Raw genomic sequence first — 22,185 nt, 5'->3', positions numbered from 1 at the left:
ATGTTATGACTAATAATGAGAAATTAATTAAACAACAAAATTTTGACTTTATTTGTACTAAAATAAATGCTTTTGAGAAACTTTGTATGATAGACATAAATTTAATTATTAATTAAACATTTTTTCAAGCATAAATTCTAAAATTTAGTATAAATGAAGATGATAATACCAGCTTATTAACTCGTATCTAATTACCCTTTATTCCATTTGCAGCACGAAGTGAAGTTTTTAATGCTATGTTCGAGCATGAAATGGAAGAACGCAAGCTGAATCGTGTCGATATACATGACGTTGATCATGAAGTGCTGAGAGAAATGCTGCGCTTCATCTACACAGGCAAAGCGCCAAATTTAGAAAAAATGGCTGATGATCTCCTAGCCGCTGCTGATAAGGTGAATTTGCTTTTTAAATGCATAAAGAATTAAGAGTATTTCAAATGTCTAGAGAAAAAAGATTTATTGAAAAATTAAAACTGCTCGTATATTCCATATTTATGTATATGGAGATGCAGTTATGTAAATTAAACAGTAAATGATAAATAATTTACAACTGCCGACGTTTTTAGTACTTTAGTACAAATTTATATTAAAATATCACGAAATTTATTATTGTATATCGGTTATTGAAAAGTTGAATGATAGCACAGATTTAAGAATTTTTGAATAAAACCCTTTACAGCCACAAACCTTATAGGTATGTTCAGTTCTTATTAATTATATCTCAATGCTTAAACTAGATGATGGGTTAAACAAAATACTATATTCACATATTTGTGAAAAAAAACTTTCTTGGAATAATTTGATTTCTTATCGACGCACTTTAATATGAAATATTTTTTGTGTACAGGCCACTACATTGTAACACAAACCTTCATTTGACCAAATTTCAATCATACGTTAGTCTCTTGTAAAAATATCCCACATTAGCTCGAACCATCAGAAGTATTTACTTACTATTTTTGCAATGATACTGGAAAATTCGAGTTGACCGAAATTGTGCAACAGAACCCAGCTAATGGTCAAAAATTTGCACCCAAGCTTTATAGAAATAACGACTTGTTTCCACTCACTAGAGAAATATGTATATTACATAGTTGTTTTTGACTGAGATGAATATATGTAATCCACGATTAAAGCAATTCGATTACGATTCGACGAAGCCAACTTTTTTTGGGAATCATTTTTTCATTTATTAATTTTTTTATTTACCACAATCTAATATCCACATTGATTACATTCCCCAACTGTCATTTGACTTTGTACGTTGTTACCAATGATTTATAATTTTATTTATTTTCACATCTAATCACAATACTTTTTGACTCCTTTTTTTAATTTTTCTATTGTATTTACAGTATGCGTTGGAAAAGCTGAAAGTGATGTGCGAAGAGGCGCTCTGCCTTAATCTCTCCGTAGATACCGCAGCGGAAACTTTAATATTAGCCGATCTCCATAGTGCGGATCAATTGAAAGCACAAACCATTGATTTCATAAATACGTGAGTATCAACAAACCAACAAGTCGATCGGCCAATCAACTGATCCAAGCAAAGCAAACATCAATTTGAATACTTTACAGATTACTGTTTGCTTATAAACATACTTTCTGTGAGAAATATTTATAAACAAACGCGTAAATGCATGAGGAAGTGTTTGATGTTGAATAGGAAATATAATATTTATTAATGCGCATTCTCTTTCTTTCTCTTTTTGTTGGCACCCCTTTAGTCATGCCACAGATGTGATGGAGACTACCGGCTGGCAAAGTATGATCGCGACACATTCACATTTGATTGCGGAGGCATTTCGTGCGCTTGCCACACAACAAATCCCACCAATTGGACCACCAAGGAAGCGTGTAAAAATGAGCTGAAACCACAACGGTGCAAAGAGCTATTACAGCAGCAATAACAAATATAACAATAACTATAACTCTACAAAAAATAACAAACATAATTTTAATTATAACCATAAATACTACAGAAACAGAAACAGCAACACAAACTCTATACACATTAAAAATAATGGAAATGATGATAAATTGGAAAATGATAATAACAACAATTACCATTACAGCAGCAATTTCAAGAAAAACTTTCGTCAACAGAAATGTCACCAGAGAAGTCCAGACCGTAATAGACACCAACGGGACGTTATAGTCGCTAAAAGCCATAACAATAACATTAGCGGCAACAACTATAAAAACGATAGGCCAATAAAGAGCTTTTTCAAAAATTATTACGAAAATAAAGAAAAGTCGTTTTTTCCACGGAAAAGGCTGCGCAATAGCAATATTACTCCAGAGGATCTTAAGCAACGGAACAACAGAAACAGCAACAGCAACAACAATAACAAACTGCATAACAAATCAAATCATCGGAAGAAGAGCAACAAACAATGTAACTACAACAGCAATAGAAAAACGATGATTGGTGCAGTATTAAAGAAGAACAAAAAGCGAATCAACAACAAAAACATTCATACCTACAAGTGCTACAGTAGCTACAGCGACGAAGTGACATGGATTTCAATCAAGCCAAATACGGTCGTACCAGCCACATTCCCCAAATTATACTACCCCTTGGAGAATGTCATTTGCTGCTACAATAATGAAAAGAACAAAAATAAGCTACTCGGCAACAGAAGTTGCAGTGAACACAATAACAATAATACTCACAACAGTTTACCACTTTTATTTGTGGGCATTACTAATTTGCTCCGAGTGTTTATTATGATGGAGAAGATCATCGCAGTGTGGCTACATTTGCGAATGCGCAGCCATGGCGTTATCAACAGCAACCATTTCTGTATATGCAATTAGAGAAGAAATTTCAATTTATAAAGACGCTAAGCCTATAAGTTTTTTAGCAACATTGTTATGCAACTCCATTTTTCTTGCACTACTTTGTGGTTGTAATTCTAGGAGATACTAACTTTCTGTCTTATTAAATTTTGTTGTTTTTGCTAGTATTTACTGCTTACTTATGGATGGCATTGCGCAGGTAAAGGCTAATGAATTTTTGCAACAATTTTAGCGAAGCCTTATGAAAAATTTTAAATCTTCTAAAACTGAAATCAGCAAAAACCAAAATTTTGATGTTCAGAATCACAAATACTACTTTTGAAAGTTTGCACTTTTCTCAATTTTCAGAAAGCACTATTAGTTTTAGCATTTTTCCATTCAATCAATCTTACCAATTAAAACAATTGTTAATTCACTTAAGAAGTTGTATAGAATTCTTAAAACTGAGATAGTCAAAAATTAAAAAAAGTAATGACAAAATCAAACAAAATATTATAGTTGATCCGAAGTTATGTAAGTATGTTAATACATTGTTTACTTACATACGTAAATTTATATTTGTGAATTGTTTTAATGTGTAAACTTTATTAAGAAATGTGCAATGCAATTTGTAATCACTAACAACAACTACAGCTGCAATGCAAAAATGGAATACTTGGATTTTCTATGAAACTACTCCAACTACTGCGCTCAGATTTTGTGCTAAGCAAACTGAAGCAGCACCACAAACAATGTCAACAATCAATTATTATAACTCTGTAAACAAAAATTTGGTTCGTTTTTTTTTGTAATATAATTTATTATTCTTTTTAGTCTTGACTTGATCCTTTAGACACTTGAACAAATTGTAAACAAATAAACAAAAAAAGAAATCAAGCGAATGGAACGAATTGATGAGTATGTGTATGAAACATAAATTATGTAAAATTGATGTAACCTCTTCAAATTTTTTTAATTAAGCTATATGGAAGTAGTAATATTTACATAAAACAGAACAAAACAAAACCGATAGAATGCTTTTGATGTGCAAGTAAAAATAAAATGAAAAAATTATTAATTTATATTATATTTACCATTAAATACGAAAGTTAATGAAATGAATAAAAAAACTATGTTCGCGCGGCAAAAGCATTTAAATCCAAATTCGATTTTTTTAATGCTAAATCCTAGCTTTCTGACTCTCACCGACATTGCACACACATTTTTAGGAAATTCACGTGATTTTATGTGCGTTTTCAAAGTGGCCAAAAAAAAAGGAATCATAATCACAGGGGTCATATATTAAGGTTAATTGAAAAAAAGTTTTGAAAAGGGTATTTTAAAATTTTAAAAAAGAATGTGATATGTGGAGCCCAGAAAATTAAATGTGAAAGGGGCCCCACATGAGTTTCAGACATCACTCAGCCTAACAATCTGAACTGCGGAAAGCAAAAAGTTCATACAAACCACTAATTAATTTGTCCCAATCTTTCCCAATTCTAGAAGGAATTTGAACGTAGTGGTCAAAATTAGATTGTTAATTGAAAAAAGGTTCGATGAAAAATGTGGCACTCAAATTTATAGAAAAAGTGTTGGTATATTTCGCCCTGTTTTGTTGAGTGTTAGGGATATTAATTGTTATTAAAAACAACTTGAAAAATAATCACACATGATTTAGGCCTTCTCTTAGTTTATGAATCTAGATGAGAAATATTGAATCTTATAAATATACACAATATTTGTTCTAGCATTTTTACACTCCATAATCAATTTTACAAAACACGGAAGCTGCAAGGTAAAGCAGGGAGGGAATCGTGCAACTTCTTGTTAAATAACTACCACCTCCCTTTTAAATTAAATTAAATTTCCACGATATCCAATGCAGTGATTTGGTCTCATATTTCTTGAAGAAATAACTAAATGTCTCTTAAATAATTTGGGAAGCAGGTCAATATAAAGGCCGCCTTTAAAGTAAAGATCTTTAGTAGTATTGCTACAATAACAACAGCGCTTAACAAAATTAAAGTAAATAAGCAGTGGGGAATTTTTATTCATCTAACACTCTTTTCCCTCCGGTTTCACCCTGTCGAAGCAGACTGTTCCCGGCGTACGTTTAGATGAGATAGACAACGATGACCGGCCCTAACAACCTGAATGTGTATATTCAGTCAAGGAATATCAAGTGGGCAGCACCGCTCAAAAGTCAATAGGACATATTTTAGACGGTTTCAACAACAAGCAACGATATCGAGTATTTTTTGTTATGTGCTTACTTGAAGAATGATGAAATGTTCTCTTAATTTTTCTAAAATAAAAAATTCTTATTGTTATTTAATTTATTTTCTTAAAATAAAACAAAAATAAAGAAAGGTATTTTTGAAACTCTCAAGTACCACTTTACTATTTCAATATTATTTAATAAAACATTTAGTATGCAAAAATCATTTCAAAACAAAAATTTAACAACTTAAAATATTAGTTTAATACTCCTTATTTGAAGCTCTCAAAACATTAGTCTAATTTAGCAGCGAAAACACACAACTGGCTAAACAAAAACAAATTTTAAACAAAATCAAATCCTAAAAATTCCAGCATATCAACTAAACAGTGTAGGTAAACAACTAAGTATTTTTTAAATTTTGATTAACCCCATTAATTCAATCAAACTTCGACAACACTCTATAGATACAAAACCGCCAAAAAAATAAAATCCCAACCACCAAATTTTCAATTGTTGCATATTTTTGTTTTGGGCGTATTTTCTAAATTCTGATGTATTTGCATACTTGTATGTGTTTTATAGCTAGTTAAAAAATCAAAAACAAAAATTAAAGGCACAAGCCAAAGAAAAGAAAGCAATTGACCGCAACGAGATTTGTTTGCAAACAGAAAATCGAAAATCGTCTGAAAAGAAACAAAAAAGCTAATATTAGCAGCGCAATTCATATATTACAATAGACAAATAAAAACTCAAAAAACAAATAAACCAACAACAACAACGTGATATAAATGTTTATAATATTATATATTAATATATAAATGTTTTTTCAATAAATAGCAACAACAAAACAGAAAAGAAAAATCCGAAACATTTCAGTAGTACAGTTTTACAATCGCCGGTGTTATAATACGTTCACATATGCATTAATCACCTATAAATCCAGCAAATTAATCTATCCGTTCACATATGGGGATTACCTGCAAAATCTACAATCAGCTGTCAATACTGCTTTGTGAGGTTTTTCTTCATAGAAATCATTTTGGTGGAATACTTCAGTGTTTTTGGTTTCTTTAATTATTATTAATGATATGAAGAAAAAATACAAGGAGAAGGAATAGCTATTATATATATGTATATAATTGGCGCGTACACCCTTTTTGTGTGTTTGGCCGAAGCTCTTCCTCCTATTTGTGGTGTGCGTCTTGATGTTGTTCCACAAATGGAGGGACCTACAGTTTCAAGCCGACTCCGAACGGCAGATATTTTTATGAGGATCTTTTTCATGGCAGAAATACACTCGGAGGTTTGCTATTGCCTGCCGAGGGGCGAGCGCTATTAGAAAAAACTTTTCCTGCATTTTGGTCTTTCACCGAGACTCGAACCAACGTTCTCTCTCTGAAATCCGAATGGTAGCCACGCACCAACCCATTCGCCTACGGCGGCCGCCCATTGCCAATTGCGCAATTGGCTGCTAATAATAAACAGTTGAAGGAAATCCGTATGCGACGTTTACTTGAGGTTGCAAAAAATTATGGCAGTAATGCGCGTGGGATATTCTATATTACATTTTATAATAAACAATAAGAGAGAAAACGTTTATGGGCACACGCTTTTTTCTGTAAAATGAATCCCTAATTAATAATATTTAACAAAAGTTTTATTAGAATTATGTTTAAAGACCTGTTTTCTTTGCCGGCATCCTTTTCATTTAGTTTTTATTATTTTGATGTTTCCCCTTACATTCGTAATAATAATTATCGATAACACAGAAAACACAGGGTTGTATGTCAATAAGTATCGTTATTATCTAGGATTATTTTATAATCTCAGATTTTGGGAGAGAAATTTTGTATGGGAAATCGCGCTTTTCAATCAGAGATTTTGAGTAAAGCGCAAAAAAGTAGATCCTCTACTTATATGTGAACGTATTAGTGGCGACATTAGAACAGTTAATTTGCCGTTGGAATATTTTAGTAATGCGTGAAAATTAAAAACAAAATCCGAAGTTTGGGCTTTAAAGAGGCAGGCAAAAAAAAAAAGAATAAATAAAAAATAAACTTATGGAAAAAACTCCATACTAGAAGTTGTTTGTAGACTCCAAACATTTGCATGTAACAAATTTTTCTTTTTTGTACAAGCATTGTTTGTTCATGACGTTCTTCAGAAATTCGGGCGGGCTTATAGCTGTGCTCTCTGTAATCGGTTGAGCTTTCAAAGTGTTCGTGCCTGCACAGTTGCGAGCAAATAGCGCTTGGATTCGTACAACAAAATTCATTTGGAGTAAATTTGCGCTTAACGAGATACATACATTAAAAATTTATAAAATTGCAAAATTCGGAACTCTGCGGCTAGTTAGTTATTTTACTAATAAACTTGTTTGTATTAAATTTATAAAAAATTCCAATGAAATCATTAGATCTAAAAATTTTAAAACATTAAACAAAATTTAAGTTTAAAAATATTTACTTCCATCATACAAATTCTAAAGTAACTTAAGTTTAACAAATGAGAAAAAAATTAAATTTGCAATTAAAACATTAAAAGAAATGTAAGTTAAAAAATATTTATTTCTGTCATACAAATTCTAAAGTAACAAACTCTTTTTAAGTAACTTAAATATAACAAATAATAAATATTGATGCAGTTTTTTTTAAAAACTGTATGCCGTACAATTTTAAAGAAAAATGTGGCATATATACTATGTATGTATGTATGTATATCCACCAAACATACACATATTTTCAAGGCAGCTAATTTTTGAACTCAATTTCTATTTAATTTCGAATTTATAAATAGTCTTCCTTTTTTATCTATTTTGATTTGCACTATTTGGCATTTTTTTATGCTTATGTTAAAAGAATAACTAAAAAAATTTTTCTTTTGGATAAAAATATTATTTTTGCAAACGTTCAGGCAGTGCAAAAAACCTGCCATGAAAAATTTCGTCGAAAAACCATCTACCGTTCAGAGGCTGCATAAAACTGCCGGTCCGCGCACTACGAATTAAAAGAGGAAGTCGGGCAAACAGCTAGTAAAGGATGTAAGCGCCAATTATGGACGTGTATATGTACATACATAAAGTTTATTTGCTATAACGTGTGTTTACTATGTTCTATTTTCTCAACTTTTTAGGAAAACCCAAAAAAATCTAGAAGATTCTAGATTAAATGGTTAATAAACAGATTTAAAAATTTGTATTCCTTGATGGATTTTTTTGGCTTCCAAACTACTCAATACTACTGAACATTAATTGAAACTTTATCTCTTAAATAATTTTTGTAACAATTTCGCCGTTTAATATTTACTTATTAATAAATTTATTTTCCAATTTTTTTATGACAATCTTTAATTTATACTCGTATACTTATATTACTGATTTTCGAAATATGATTTCAATTTACTGCCGAATGCATTTGATTTGATCTTTTTTAATACTTTTGAAAATTTTAAAATTTTAAAGAACTAGTCAATAAAAATAAACTGCGCATGCCCAGTAAAATAAATATTTATATATTTATATAATTGGCACTTACACCCTTTTTGGTGTGTGGCCGAGCTCCTCCTCCTATTTGTGGTGTGCGTCTTGATGTTTTTCCACAAATTAAGGGGCCTACAGTTTTAAGCCCACTCCGAAAGGCAGATATTTTTTATGAGGAGCTTTTTTCATGGCAGAAATACACTCGGAGGCTTGTCATTGCCTGCCAAAGGCGACCATGTTAGAAATAACTTTTTCTTCATTTTAGTGTTTCAACGAGATTCGAACCTACGTTGTCCCTGTGAACTCCAAACGGTAGTCACGCACCAACTCATTCGGCTACGGTGTCCGGTTAAACGTTGTTTTAGTTGTTTAGAGCTCCTCTTATAAAGTAATGAAAACAAATTACAAATTAAACAAAAAACAAATTTATTACTAATCAACGGTAAGCGCAAATTTGCTATCTACTCTCATCATAACCAATCAACAATCGATATCAGCACCCACACAAGCACCACCAAAATCAATCAACAATACTTATGAACTCAATAGGAACAAAAAACCCGTTTTTTACACAAAATCAAAAATAAAACTACGTGCTTTGACTGGCAGAAAAAAAACGAAAATATTTTTTAAATAAAATCGAAACAAAAATTTAGAAACATAAAAGGACATTTTTTAGCGTTCAAATAAATGTATGAACCCGAACCGACTTTTCCACGTGACATGTAAAACAACAAAAGAGAGAACGAATCAAGAAAAAATGCATATTAGTAATAATTAGAAGTTTTATGCAAATAATTTGGGAAAAAAGACAACAAAAACGTTGCATAAAAATACAATAAATTTATAAATGTTGCAAAAATAAAAAGTTAAAATAACTAACGGATATTAAAAAAAAAAGAATTAGTAATTAAAAGATACAAAAAAATGAAAATTAAAAGGGTTCACAACAAAAGCAAAACTGAAACAACAAAAGTAAACCAACTGTTGTCATGTAAAAAATTGTATTAATAGAAGCTGTAAAATTAAAATATCAAATCTGAAGTAAAAGTGAAATATTAACAAAAAACAAAAAAATTAATTAAAACAAAAAATTGCAAAACATAACATAAGAATTAAGATTAAAAGCTTAATTTTTAAAAAATTAACAAAAGGAAATAAAATATTACATCTTTAAATTCATCAATTAGTGATAAAAATACAAAATACAATAAAAGCAAATTGTAAAGTATGTAAAAATATTCAACACTATACAAGTTTTTCTTTTTGTCTAAATTTATCTACTTTTAAGTAATTTTATTTCTAATATTATTATAATATTATTACTATTACAATTACACTTAGATTTTAATATATACTTCATATATAAAATATATGAAAAATATTTTAAATTGTATCATATCATCATTTGTCTCGTTTTATCTTTAATTTTTCCTTGTGTGTTTAATATTTTTGTTTTAAAATACTTTTTTTATTATACACATATGTATGCATGTGTGTATGTTTATTTTTCCTTCACTTTTTTCTACAGATATATATATGAGCACCAACTTGAAAATATCTAAAAAAAAATGTATGTACTTTTTTTTAATGTTTTAAAAATATTTCACTACAAGAAAATTATTTCTTGATCACTAAATTGTATTTGCACTCGTGTTATTAACATCTGTTTTTACTCTCAATGTGCGTTTCATATCTTTAGTTTCCTTTTTTCGCTTTCCTCTTTCCTTAGTTGTTTAAGGTATGAAATGTAAAAGTTAAAGTTAAGTGAAAAAGAGACCACCATTTAAATTTTAATGAAACACCGTTTAAACTCTATTAAATAAATACAATTATAAAATAAAATACAAAAACAAAAACAAGAAATAATAATATAATATTAACACAAGCTACTTGTAATTATATGTAATCATCATCTAAACGGTTAATTTTTTAATTACCATTTTTTAGTATTTTTTTACTTTTTAAGCATTGCAAAGTTGTTGTTTTTTCTTCTGGTGTATTACATGTTGCTAATTTTATTTTCGCTCCCAATTTTGCATAGTCTAAGCCAGCAGTAATAAAATAAAGAATCAGAAAAGTGAACAAAAAACAATAGTAAAAAAAATTACAACCCAATTTGAAAAGAAAAAATGCAACATTGTAAAATAGTTTCTGACGCATTACGCATCCAAAAACAAAAGAGTGCAGATAAATTAGGGTTGCATAAATCTACATATTAAGAATAAAACTTAGTAAAAAGCAACAACAACACGGGTTATTTAAAATAATAACGGAATTATGTAGTTCAGCGCTCATGTTACAACAATAAAAAACAAGGACAAAAATAAAAACAAACTTTAAAAGTAAGCGTAAATTAAAAATTTAGTTAAGTAATTAATTGACTTACAACACAACAATACAATTATAATATAATATAAAGTGAAATGAACACAGACACAAAATCTTACCAGCATTGTTTTTTCATTTTTATTTTCTCTTCACTAAGAGCAAGGGGTGGGAGCAGAGCATTTCAAATAAATTTTATGATTAGTGAAATTATTGGAGAGATTCAGAATTTATGTTTTTTCTACGCTGGGATTCATTAGAATAAATTCAAATTAATTCATGGATCCCTGCTCTTAAAGTTTCTGTGTAATTCATTAGAAAGGAGGCAGCTAATTATTATTTTTGTATAGTGTGGAATTCCTACTGTTTGTTTGTTTGTTAACAGTAATAGAATTCCTACTATGCGGCGCATATTAAAAAAATTGAAAGGGTTAAAAAAACTTTGCCAAGATAAATTTGCTTAAACTAAATGACCTAGCGATTTGCCACCCACCTTGGCTTACAATCTTTACAAGATCGGAGAACTTAGTTCCCTACAACTTAATAAATCAAAGAATTGCCTGTATCTGCATTTTAATCCTTCACCGCGTGAATTGAGACATAATCATTTGTTTTTCGAAACGCCGCAGAGAGCTAATTATGGCTACCATGAACCACTTGCTAGAAGTATACGTCTATTAATAACTATGCGCACCACATAAATTTTAATTCCCCTTTGGCTAGATTTAAATTAAGTTTATTCACTCTGTTAAATTAGAAACAGTCTGTAAGAATATCCCTTCAGTCTGCAGTATAAATAAATAAATGTGAACAAATCATTCCCGTAAATTATTGTACAATACAACAACGAATTATATTAGCGTTAACACACTGATCGCGGAAATTATTCTTTATAGATTTGGCAAAATACATTAACATTAGATTGCATTCATTGGGGAAATGAAAAAAATACAATACTTTTCATATACAGCTACGTACAACTAATTAGAAACGAACCATTGAAAAGTGCGTTTTAGTTCGAAAATATAAATTTAACTCAATTAGACTTATGGTAAAATAAGTACATCTGTATGTACAAAAAACCAATTGAAATATTCGGAATTTTGGAACAGTGTTTCCTCTCCTCATATGCCGATTCTTTGCAAGTACCACAAAAATCTTTAGGAAATTTTTAAATTTTTCTTTCGAGTGCACAATCCTCCCATAACAAGACGCGAACACTTCTTTAACAAATTGTTTCAGAACTGGTTTTGGAAAAACAGACATCCCTAATAACGAAAGCGTTGTGCCGCAGGGGATGAGCTTACACTATCAGCAGTACAAGTTGATGTGGAATACTATCTTAATTTACTTAATCCTGCCCAACTCTTCTGGTGGCAAGTGAGAAAATGAGATTCATATACATATCCTATGATCTGAAAGTACGGGGAATGTTTAAATAAAACAAATCAGAGTTAAATTGCTGGCCAATTTATTTTATCTCCTTCAAAATATGACCCGTCTGAAACAACGTTTAACCCAGTCCTCCATGCACCCCTGGTAGGCCGACGAAGGTTTTATATTCCACTATTAACGGTATACCTTCTCTTTATAATGAAATAAACATCCGATCATTTATATTAAAAAATAGCATTTTTCGTTGAATATCAAAATAACACCTCTGATTGGCAAGCCCTATATATTGACGACAAATTACGTTATTATAGAGGGTGATTTTTTAAAAGCTATAGGAAAGTTTTTCAAAACACACACAAACACACGTAAAATTCAGAAAAATGCATGAAATTTTTATTTTAATCGATAGTACAGTCCAAATAATTTAATGTTTGAAGATTATTTCATGCAAATGTTGACTGCAACTGCGCTTCAAATGGTCCATCCGCTTAGTCCAATTTGTCCAATTTTGGCTTACTCTTTCCAATGTTTTGGCCGGTGTCTCACATATAAATGCTTTAATGTTGTCTTCTAATGCGTTATTTGAAGCAGGCTTGTCTGAATAGACATGAGCTTTAACATAGACCCACAAAAAAATTGACAGGTCCCGAACGTGAAATAAAATGTTCACCGAACTCGCCTCTCAACAAGTCCATTGTTACGCGTGCTGTGTGGCATGTGGCAGCGTCTTGCTGAAACCACGTGTCATGCAAGTCAAGCTCTTGCATTTTGGGCAAAAAAAGGGGGATATCATTTCACGGTAGCGCTCACCATTCACAGTTACGTTACGATTCGCAGCATCTTTGAAGAAGTACGGTCCAATGATACCTCCAGCCCATAAACCGCACCAAACTGTGACCTTTTCTGTATACATTGATAGCTCTTGCAATTCTTCTGGCTGATCTTCACTCCAAAATCGACAATTCTGCTTATAAAGGGTTTCTCAATAAGGGCGGGTAGATGTTGAAGTGGAATAAAATGGCGTTTGCTGTGTGGCACGTAGCGCCGTCCTGCTGGAACCACATGTCGTCTAGGTCCATATGGTTCAATATGGGCCATAAGAAATTGGAAGGGCCACCACGTCTACCGAAAAATGGGCGCAATGCGCGCAACGTTTGCGTTAATGAACACTCATTTTGATAATAAAGTTTTATCATTTGAACGTGCTCTTCAATCGTGTAACTTGCCATGATGACTTGGCATAAACAACTGAATAATAATCAAAAGATTTGACAGATGTCACCAAAACAAAATGGCTGCCACAGGGCGCCAATTGAAAAAACCTTTATATGTACCCATTGATCCAAAAATGAGCTTCGTCGCTGAACACAATTTTTCGATAAAAAAAGTGGATCTTAAACTTTCTTAACAGAACAGGCATTTTTATAATAAAATTCAATGATTTGCAAGCGTTGTTCTTTTGTAAGACGATTCATGGTTAGATTATAGACCAAACTGAAGATGTCTGACAGTAAAACAAAACACGAAACTTGCGCCAGCTGTTTAAACCAACTGTTTAAAAAGTTAATAGCTAAAAAATCACCCTTTAGTTTTATTTAGCTATACAAAAACGAAAAGCTTTTCCTTTATGTCACAAAGACCCCAAAGACATTGATTTGCTTACAGATCTTTAAAATATACCTCCAAGATATTGAAATTCAAGAAAAAACTCGCCAAGCTAAATTTTCAACCTTTTTTTTTAATATATCTAAATAAGTACTTTCCATATCAGAATTTGTTTTACAGATTTCCCGGAATAAAAATTATGTTATGTTATATTTAGTTTTGGAAATAAAATTGATTTAAGATTCAGATTTTTTGGTAGTTTGTTAAACCTAGGACAAGAGTAATATGTGAACCAAATTTCACTATGTACTAAATTTTTGCCGAGTTGTCGTGTGCACGGACGGGTGAACAGACAGAGCCATGTATAAATCGACTCTTTTACATGAACAAAATTATGAATGCAGATATAAAGAATAAGAACAATAACCCAAAACTTTTCGAATCTCCATAAAATAATATTTGAAGCACTAAGTATATACATGCATTAGAAGACAAAAACTACAATTTGAGTACATTCATTAAAATAAAAGAAAAAGTATTTAGAAGAAATTAAGGATTCTTATAATGAGAAAAATTACACAGTGCGACATCAAAAATCAAACCGCACCGGACCTTTTTTTTCTGAAAATATACCTATTCAATAGCAAAACCCTCGCTGTGTTTTTAAAAGTTAGCTCGATTTTTTTTTTATAGCGTTTTAAAGTTTTCTATTTTCATGAGATTTTGGAGTTTTACCTGTACGCTAAATTTGACTTATAAATCGACCTTTGTTTGATTTAATCCATTTATTTTGTCATAGCTTAATGCAGAAATTTCGTACATGTACAAATAAACTTATTTTGAGAAGAACCTATATCTCAATACGCAATTTTGAATACCAAAATTTCGAAAAATTGTATGTTTTTACCATTTTTTACTGTAATTATGAAAATAATTTTATACGTAACCACCCGTTATACACATTTTCAGATTTTTCTATTTTTGCTAGTATTTTTTCCAGATACGGTTTTCCAATGAATATTGGATGTAACAAAATGTGATCGTGAGTAGTGATAAGCAAGATTGGTCTCACAAGACTTTTAGCCTGTTAAGTACATAGAAAAGTGGCTAGCACACATTCCAAAATAAAAAGTATAAAGAAGGTTGTAGTCTGTCTTATCAGGAAATGTTTGTTTTAGAAATTCCAAAATTTGTTCCCAACGATTTTACCTGTTCTAAGATCGCAGCAGTCTTGAGGTAGAAGAAGAAAAGACAGGCATGGAATTCTTTACTGATGAATCTGATTACTCTGATAATGATGATGTTGAAATTCAATCATTGTCGAAAAGAGCTCGTCTCTAAGGTTTTAGTACGTAAAAATTCTTTATTTTAATAAAAAAAAAAAATTATAAGAATTCAAGTCTATATTCTTTTTACTTAATCTATTTAATATTTTTACCTACAGAGTTTTTAGATAATTAAAAAAAATTTAAAGCAGAGTATAAAAAAATTATTTTTATGAAGAAAAATCTTGTTAAAAATTTATTTTTTTAGAAAATAACAAACTTAAAGTTCAGTTTTATGTTTTTATCTTATAAATGACTTTTTTAGTACATTTTGCAACATTTTTGCTAAAAGAAATAGTGAGAAATTTTAATTATTTTCATAATTACAGTAAAAAATGGTAAAAACATACAATTTTTCGAAATTTTGGTATTCAAAATTGCGTATTGAGATATAGGTTCTTCTCAAAATAAGTTTATTTGTACATGTACGAAATTTCTGCATCAAGCTATAACAAAATAAATGGATTAAATCAAACAAAGGTCGATTTATAAGTCAAATTTAGCGTACAGGTAAAACTCCAAAATCTCATGAAAATAGAAAACTTCAAAACGCTATAAAAAAAAATCGAGCTAACTTTTAAAAACACAGCGAGGGTTTTGCTATTGAATAGGTATATTTTCAGAAAAAAAAGGTCCGGTGTGGTTTGATTTTGATGACCCCAAAATTGTCGCACAGTGTTATGGACGTCATTTGACTACCGATTTATAATAGATAGTTTTAATATGAGATTTTACGAATTCAGACACATAACTAAATTCATATGAAATTTGGCCATGGCAAAACCTTTACGCTTCTAATGTTTCGAATTTTTTTCTTTGATAACATATACAGATCCAAATCAATTAAATTGAATGATATGGGAGCGTTCCAACAATTTTCTATTTAGCGACTGTGACTGCAACATCATTTGCCAGCGTTCCTACTTACGCATTTTTAATAGGTGCTTTTCCGAAAAAAAATTAAAAATGTGAGCTTAACAGTAAATGATGTAATTACACCACAATTATAAAAACTTATTGAACTAAACTCACCATTTAATCATTCTATCAATTTTTAAAAAGTACAAAATGTACGAACAAGAGTATTTAATTAGATCCTTTATTGAAATTACACTGATGCTAATCGCTAGTAAGTTTAAAATGCAACGCATGAAACACGACTTTAACGAGCTATTTAAATGTGGACTGTTTGGTTTCATACTTTTCTGATTTGGTAATAGTTCATAGCGACAACTGTAATGAATTATTAGTTGGAAGAAATTTACTCTTTTTCCTAAACTGCTTATAGCATTCTAAATTTACATTTTCATAATAGGAGATAATCAAAGTATTACAGTGCTATTTGTAACGTTGTTGTTGTTTCGGTAATTACACTACACTGACAGGGCGAAGGTACTGCTACAACAACAACAACAGTGCTATTTGTAACAATTGTTTTAAAGGGTGCTTTGTGATTTTTTGTACTTTTGTATGCATATGACGACTCATATTCCCCGATTTCTTTGCTTCTATTTAAGTTTTCTTCTCTTGTTCATCCAAGAATTGTTGCAATAATGTCGCATCAATTGGTATGTTCAGCAATTCAGAGCCATCAAAGTTACGTTTTGATTTTACCAATTTGTGATCGAGAAATTCAGTAAGTTGCGCACGTAAAGCCAAATCAGAACTGACAAGAAAAGCTTCACGACAGCTCCAATATAAATCCTTGAAGGTCATGCCTATCGAAATGATATACATTAGTTTCCAAAGCGCACGCGGATAATAAACTAAATTTTTTTCTTACCCTGAAAGTTGGGGTTGCCTTTGTTTCTTAGTTGATTCTTTACAATGATCATGTAAATGCCGCGCGTATTTACTGTTAGGGACGAAAATACGCTACGCATAGATGAGAGCGCTAATTCACCTGAGTTTTGTACCAACAGCGAGTTTTCAAAGGCAGTTTCATCGTTGTATGGCAACATTGTAGTGCAGTCCCACCAGGAGAAATTGAAATTGCTTAGCCTTGTGTGATCCCATACTAATAATATGAAATGAAGTAACAAAAACTTTAGAAGCAATACAAAAATATTTAACCACTTATGTAGTAGTGTACGAATATAACTAAAAAAAATGTGATTAAAATTAAAAAAAAAAATCTAATTAACCGTTACAATACATTTACCAAAAAATAGTCTAACTAGAAGTAACTCTTGTCCCCACACTTACACAACGGTGTATTGATGTAATCAATGGACGCAAGCAAGTGTACTTGCCGCAAACTTGCTAACCGCGCTACTATCGCCTGTGCCTTCGTATTCCTCAACATGTTGCCATCCAAATTATGAACGATCAAATATATATGTGTTTGTGGCATATATGAAAGTTCCTCTTCAATCATGTTGACCGCTTCATGAGGATTTGACGGACTCACAGTACCACAACCGTCTAATATTTCACTAACAATACTATCTAATATGTCTTTTAAGGTTAAACTGGGAAAGAAGCCATTCACAACCAACACTGTTTGATCCCCAAGTACCTCGCGGTGAAAGGCTTGCAAGAGCTGCCGTTTTGAGCCCAGTCCATACAGCAGCAAGTTGAATCCTTCATTTATTATGCATAGCCATTTGGTAAAATATGAACGATATTCATCCATTATTGCGCTAATTGCATCTTCATGCTCGACGGATGGTTTCATTTCATTAAGCAAACTGAATATACGATCCGCTGGAAGACGTGGATTTTTCAGCCGATCGAGCGTGTGATCCGATGTGAGTATTTTAGTGTTGGCATGTGCCTGAAAATATCCATCACTTTCAGGTACATAGTCTACGGACGATTTCTTATTGCGCGCTGATTGACGCGCGCGCGCAGCGGAAGGAGTTCTTGGCAACACTGGTACTACTATGGGCCGACGACCCTTGTAGGGTGTTTTGGGCTCATCATCTCCGGCGTCTGCAGCGGCATCCTCATCATAATCATTATTAGACGAGCTATCACTATCGCTCTCCGTAGGCACAAAGTCACTACCACTCGCAGAGAAATCGGAATCAGAATCCATAAATTTAGCGATTTCTATTATAAGAAAAACATTTAAATTATTATTAATTTTTTCGTTTAATTTTATTTACGAGTTTTAACACGATGTCGCACATGAGATGGTGTCTTGGGTTCAGCCGCCGATTTGCTCCGCCTTATGTCTGATGTTTTTGTTTGTAGTTGTGATGTGGAAGAACGTGATGCCTTTGGAGTTTTCGGTGCTTTGGGTGTCTTCGGTGTATTTAAAGCTGCCAATGCCATGCCGTTTTTCTTCTTTGGCGTATGAAAACCGTACATATTCTTTCCCGCTACATCCTCATCATCTTGGAAAAGCTGTAAGTCTACAATATCCGATCGCGCTGTCGCAGATGGCACATAACTCTCATCATCACGCTCAGATTCTTCTTCTTCGCTTGTCTCTCCATGTCCCACAGTAGGCCTTTTACGACGCTTGGTTTCTACCAGCACATAATCTTTGTCATATTTCTTCTGTGGGCTTCGTTTACGCGTTGTTCTACGCAGTTGACAGACCTTGGTACTCTGATTCTCGTCGTCCGAATCCTCTACTGTTACCGAAAATATGTCTTCCGTACTACTCAATCTGGAGCGAGTGTGAGTTCGCCCTGCTTTAGAAATACTTCGTCTAGCCCGAGGAACACTCATTTTCAAATATTAATTTATTTAATTATCTTTATCCGCTTTTTACAAAATAATTCAAAAAATTGGAAGCATATCGGACCCCGACAGCTGTTCGAAATTTGTTAAGCTTGTATGGCACTTTTCGCGGGCAAACACATTTGTGTTGATACGTTTGACGTTATCTGCACGATTGGCAATAATGAACAATCATTCTTCTTCCTCATATGCAAAAGTTATTCACAGTATCCAAAGATGTACCAAGCGCGTAATCGGCGATAGTCGCTTGGAAAATCGATTGGCAAAAATTTATCTGCTATCTACTTTGAGCCGAGGTAATTTATCGACAGATAATTTGTTGAATTACGAGCAACTTTTTTTGGATGATGTTGAGGTGCCTACAAAATCGCCTTGGGTAAACTCTGTTTTACAGACAGAAATATCTTAAATAACTAGGTATCCACTAATGCGCCGATTTATAATTTATGTTTCATAATATTTTAGTTTATGAACGGAATATGATGCAGGTCAAATGAACACCTCTTAATATGAACCAAAAGTACACTAATTTATTACAAAATTTTATATTCTTAACCAATTTGAAATTCTTGTACACCACGTCCATTAGGCGTACGCAAATATATATCAACACGGCGTCGCTCTTTCCTTACCAAAAATTATTTTATACACGGTAACTTTTTTACTTGTTCCACATTGCATGGCACACACTGGTGTACATTTTATGGTCTCCTAGTAAGTTTAAAACCATGGTATTTTCTTTATTAGCAGTAGTTGGAGGATTTTGTATACCGATGTCTTTCGAGAAAGCAAATTCGCCCTTTTTTGGGTATTAATTTCTATCTAAATATGAGAGACAAAACTAATATCACATATAAGTAGATGATCCACTTTTTCGTGCTTAAGTCCCAATCCGTAATTAAAAAGCGAAATTTCCCATACAAAATTTCTCTCCCAAAATCTGAGATTATAAAATAATCCTAGATAATAACCATACTTTTTGACATACAACCCTGTGTTTTCTGTGTAATAGATCATTATTTTTAAGCGGGTAAAGAAAAACGTCAAAACAAATAAAATTGACGCCGGCAAAGAAAACAGGTTTGTAGACATAATTCTAATAAAATGTTTCTTAGGTATTATTAACTATGCATTCATTTAACAGAAAAAACGTGTGTTCATAAACGTGTATCCTTTTATTACTTATTATAAAATGTAATATAGAATTTTGAATGCGTATTTTTTGGAACCTCAGTAAACGTCGCTTACGGATTTCCGCCAACTGTTTATTATTAGCAGCCAATTGCGGAATTAAATTAGCTATTCCTTCTCCTTCTAAATTAGCTATCGTTAATAATAGTTAAGCAAACCAAAAACACCAAAATATTCCACCATAATAATTTCTATGCAGAAAAACCTTTCACAACAATATTGACAACTGACTGTACATTTTTCAGGTAATCTGCCTTATGTGAACAGGTAGATTAATTTTGTGGATTTATTGGTATTGGAGATAAGCGTCTCGTTTGCCGTAACAACCAAAAAGTTCTTTGATAACTGCAATTTTTGCATTTTGCAGCCAACATCACTTCTTGACGTGCTATCAAAATCAAATTTTCCAACCGCTCAGCCTTATAGCCGGGCTTTTTCGATTAACTTCATACGAATTGTATTCGCATGAGAAATTATTATTTTTCAATTGTTTTCAGATATATGTGCATAAAATAGCGGAAAAATAAAAGTGAAGTAGTAATGGAGCTTTCTTATTTCATTTTCTGGCATTCGATGCTGTTTTTTTGGAGGCATTCACCCAAAGGTGATGGCACTAGACAAGCAAAAACGTTTTGTACATTAGAATGTTACGACAAAAGAAAAAGTAGAGGACGAACTAGTTAATACTGGACTGACTGCCAACATATTTGACAGTCGTATTTATACTTATATCTCATCTTACTGTTTTAGGTACACGACTTTTATATTAGTTTCTTTGTTTGCTGTTTAGGAAAAACATGTTTATCTTTTGGTATTCTTAAAATATGTTTGGATTTGTTCAGCCCTGCATGATTATACTTAGAGTTTACTTAACTATTTTTATTTATTATTTGTGAATGAAATCATTCCTTAACTAACTGCGATGAGCAGCCGACTTGCAGTTGGAGTAGGAAGCCTACGACGATGCACAGTGGTCCGACCAGAAGGCGTTGGCGGACAAAATTCAAAAACTCATTTAATTAAGCTGAAAACATATATTTAGGGGTTTTAAGGATCAGTGAGGACGAACCTGACCTTAGTTTTATCAAATTTTAAATTCATTGAATACTATAAATACATTGTTACTTCCGTAATTAGCTGGTGAGTTCATTTTTACATTTTTCACGACCCCAGAGAGTACCACGTGGAGGTTTACGGTAAGATTATTCTCTCCTCATTTTTTTTTTTGGTTCTAGATTTTTTATTTTTTTTTTTTTAATTTTTAAATTTTTTTTTTTTATTATTAATTTTTAATTTTTTTTTTATTTTTAATTTTTGTTTTATTTTTCATTTTTAAATTTTTTTTGGATATTTAGTTGTTTTTTTGTTTTTAATTTTTAATTTTTTTTTTTATGATTCAGAATTATCGGTTTCTGATGAGCTGTTTTCTGAGGCTGGATCATTTTTCAAATTTTTGAAAATGGTTTTGGCTTGTTTTTCGGAACCCTAGTTTTTGATATTATAACTACATCTGATGAACAAAGCAAAGCATTTAATAAATCTGTCATTGTTTTTTTAGTTGTCTCTTAATGCTGATGGGATCTATGATGTCTTTTTCTGTCTTTTACACAAAATTGCATAAGCCATATGTAACGTTTTGCCTGTGGGTAAATGCACAAAAACTACATTATTTTTAATTTGCGCAACTTTGCGCAACAGGTTTCAGTTTGAGATCATAGCTGAAATATGTGGCTACATCACTCATGTTGAGTTCAAGTGGACCGGTGTGGACCACTCGAAAAAATGATCTTAAAAAAATAAAATTTTCGAAAAATTTTGAAATTTCAAAAAAAAAAATTGTATTTTGTACCACAAATTAAGAGAATTATTACTGTTTCCGTTAATATATTCAATTATCTTTTTTTCAATATTTTGTTAACAATCAAATGGTAATATTTATTTGCAGACATGAAAATGAAACTCTTGTATGAAGTACGATTTGCATACAATTTCATGTTTAAAGTCAAAAAACTACAATGAAAATTTTTTTAAATTAAGTAATATTTTCAAGAAATCTACCTTGAATATTTAAGAAAACATCTGCATTATCATATTCAAAAATGTTGAAAAATTGAATTTTGTCCGGTCGCCGGACCACTGTGCGATGGTGCGAATAGAACGCCTTTTCTT

The 22,185-nt window shown here is 31.6% G+C and overlaps 2 protein-coding genes across 2 annotated transcripts in view; one reads left to right on the top strand and one right to left on the bottom strand.

Moving 5' to 3' along the window:
• The window catches only part of LOC129236452 (protein roadkill), a 46,776-nt gene extending 44,729 nt beyond the window's left edge, over positions 1–2,047 (top strand). The window contains exons 6-8 of the mRNA XM_054870847.1: positions 214–392; positions 1,355–1,497; positions 1,727–2,047. Of these exons, the coding sequence (XP_054726822.1) occupies positions 214–392; positions 1,355–1,497; positions 1,727–1,871 (467 nt within the window). The 3' untranslated portion in view covers positions 1,872–2,047. The remainder of the gene's footprint in view (positions 1–213; positions 393–1,354; positions 1,498–1,726) is intronic.
• Positions 2,048–16,215: 14,168 nt separating this feature from the next.
• On the bottom strand, positions 16,216–18,981 carry LOC129240808 (origin recognition complex subunit 2). The gene is made up of 4 exons (XM_054876812.1): positions 18,243–18,981; positions 17,338–18,186; positions 16,916–17,149; positions 16,216–16,850 (listed from the first exon to the last, which is right to left on the bottom strand). The coding sequence occupies exons 1-4, from the start codon at positions 18,811–18,813 to the stop codon at positions 16,645–16,647; spliced, it is 1,860 nt and encodes a 619-aa protein (XP_054732787.1). The 5' UTR covers positions 18,814–18,981; the 3' UTR covers positions 16,216–16,644.
• Positions 18,982–22,185: the final 3,204 nt, after the last annotated feature.

Source organism: Anastrepha obliqua, chromosome 1 (genome assembly GCF_027943255.1).
Source record: "Anastrepha obliqua isolate idAnaObli1 chromosome 1, idAnaObli1_1.0, whole genome shotgun sequence".
NCBI classification, from domain to species: Eukaryota; Metazoa; Arthropoda; class Insecta; order Diptera; family Tephritidae; genus Anastrepha; species Anastrepha obliqua.
The sequence above is the reverse complement of the archived record's forward strand: the minus strand, read 5'-3'. Positions and strand labels throughout refer to the sequence as shown.

Bases quoted from the DNA above. Each gene is read 5' to 3' on its own strand.
- LOC129240808 (XM_054876812.1), bottom strand. From the start codon at position 18,813: ATGAGTGTTCCTCGGGCTAGACGAAGTATTTCTAAAGCAGGGCGAACT. The intron at 17,150-17,337 runs GTAAGTGTGGGG...TCATATTATTAG, and splicing joins TTACATCAATACACCGTTGT to TATGGGATCACACAAGGCTA. The intron at 16,851-16,915 runs GTAAGAAAAAAA...TCATTTCGATAG, and splicing joins AGGCAACCCCAACTTTCAGG to GCATGACCTTCAAGGATTTA.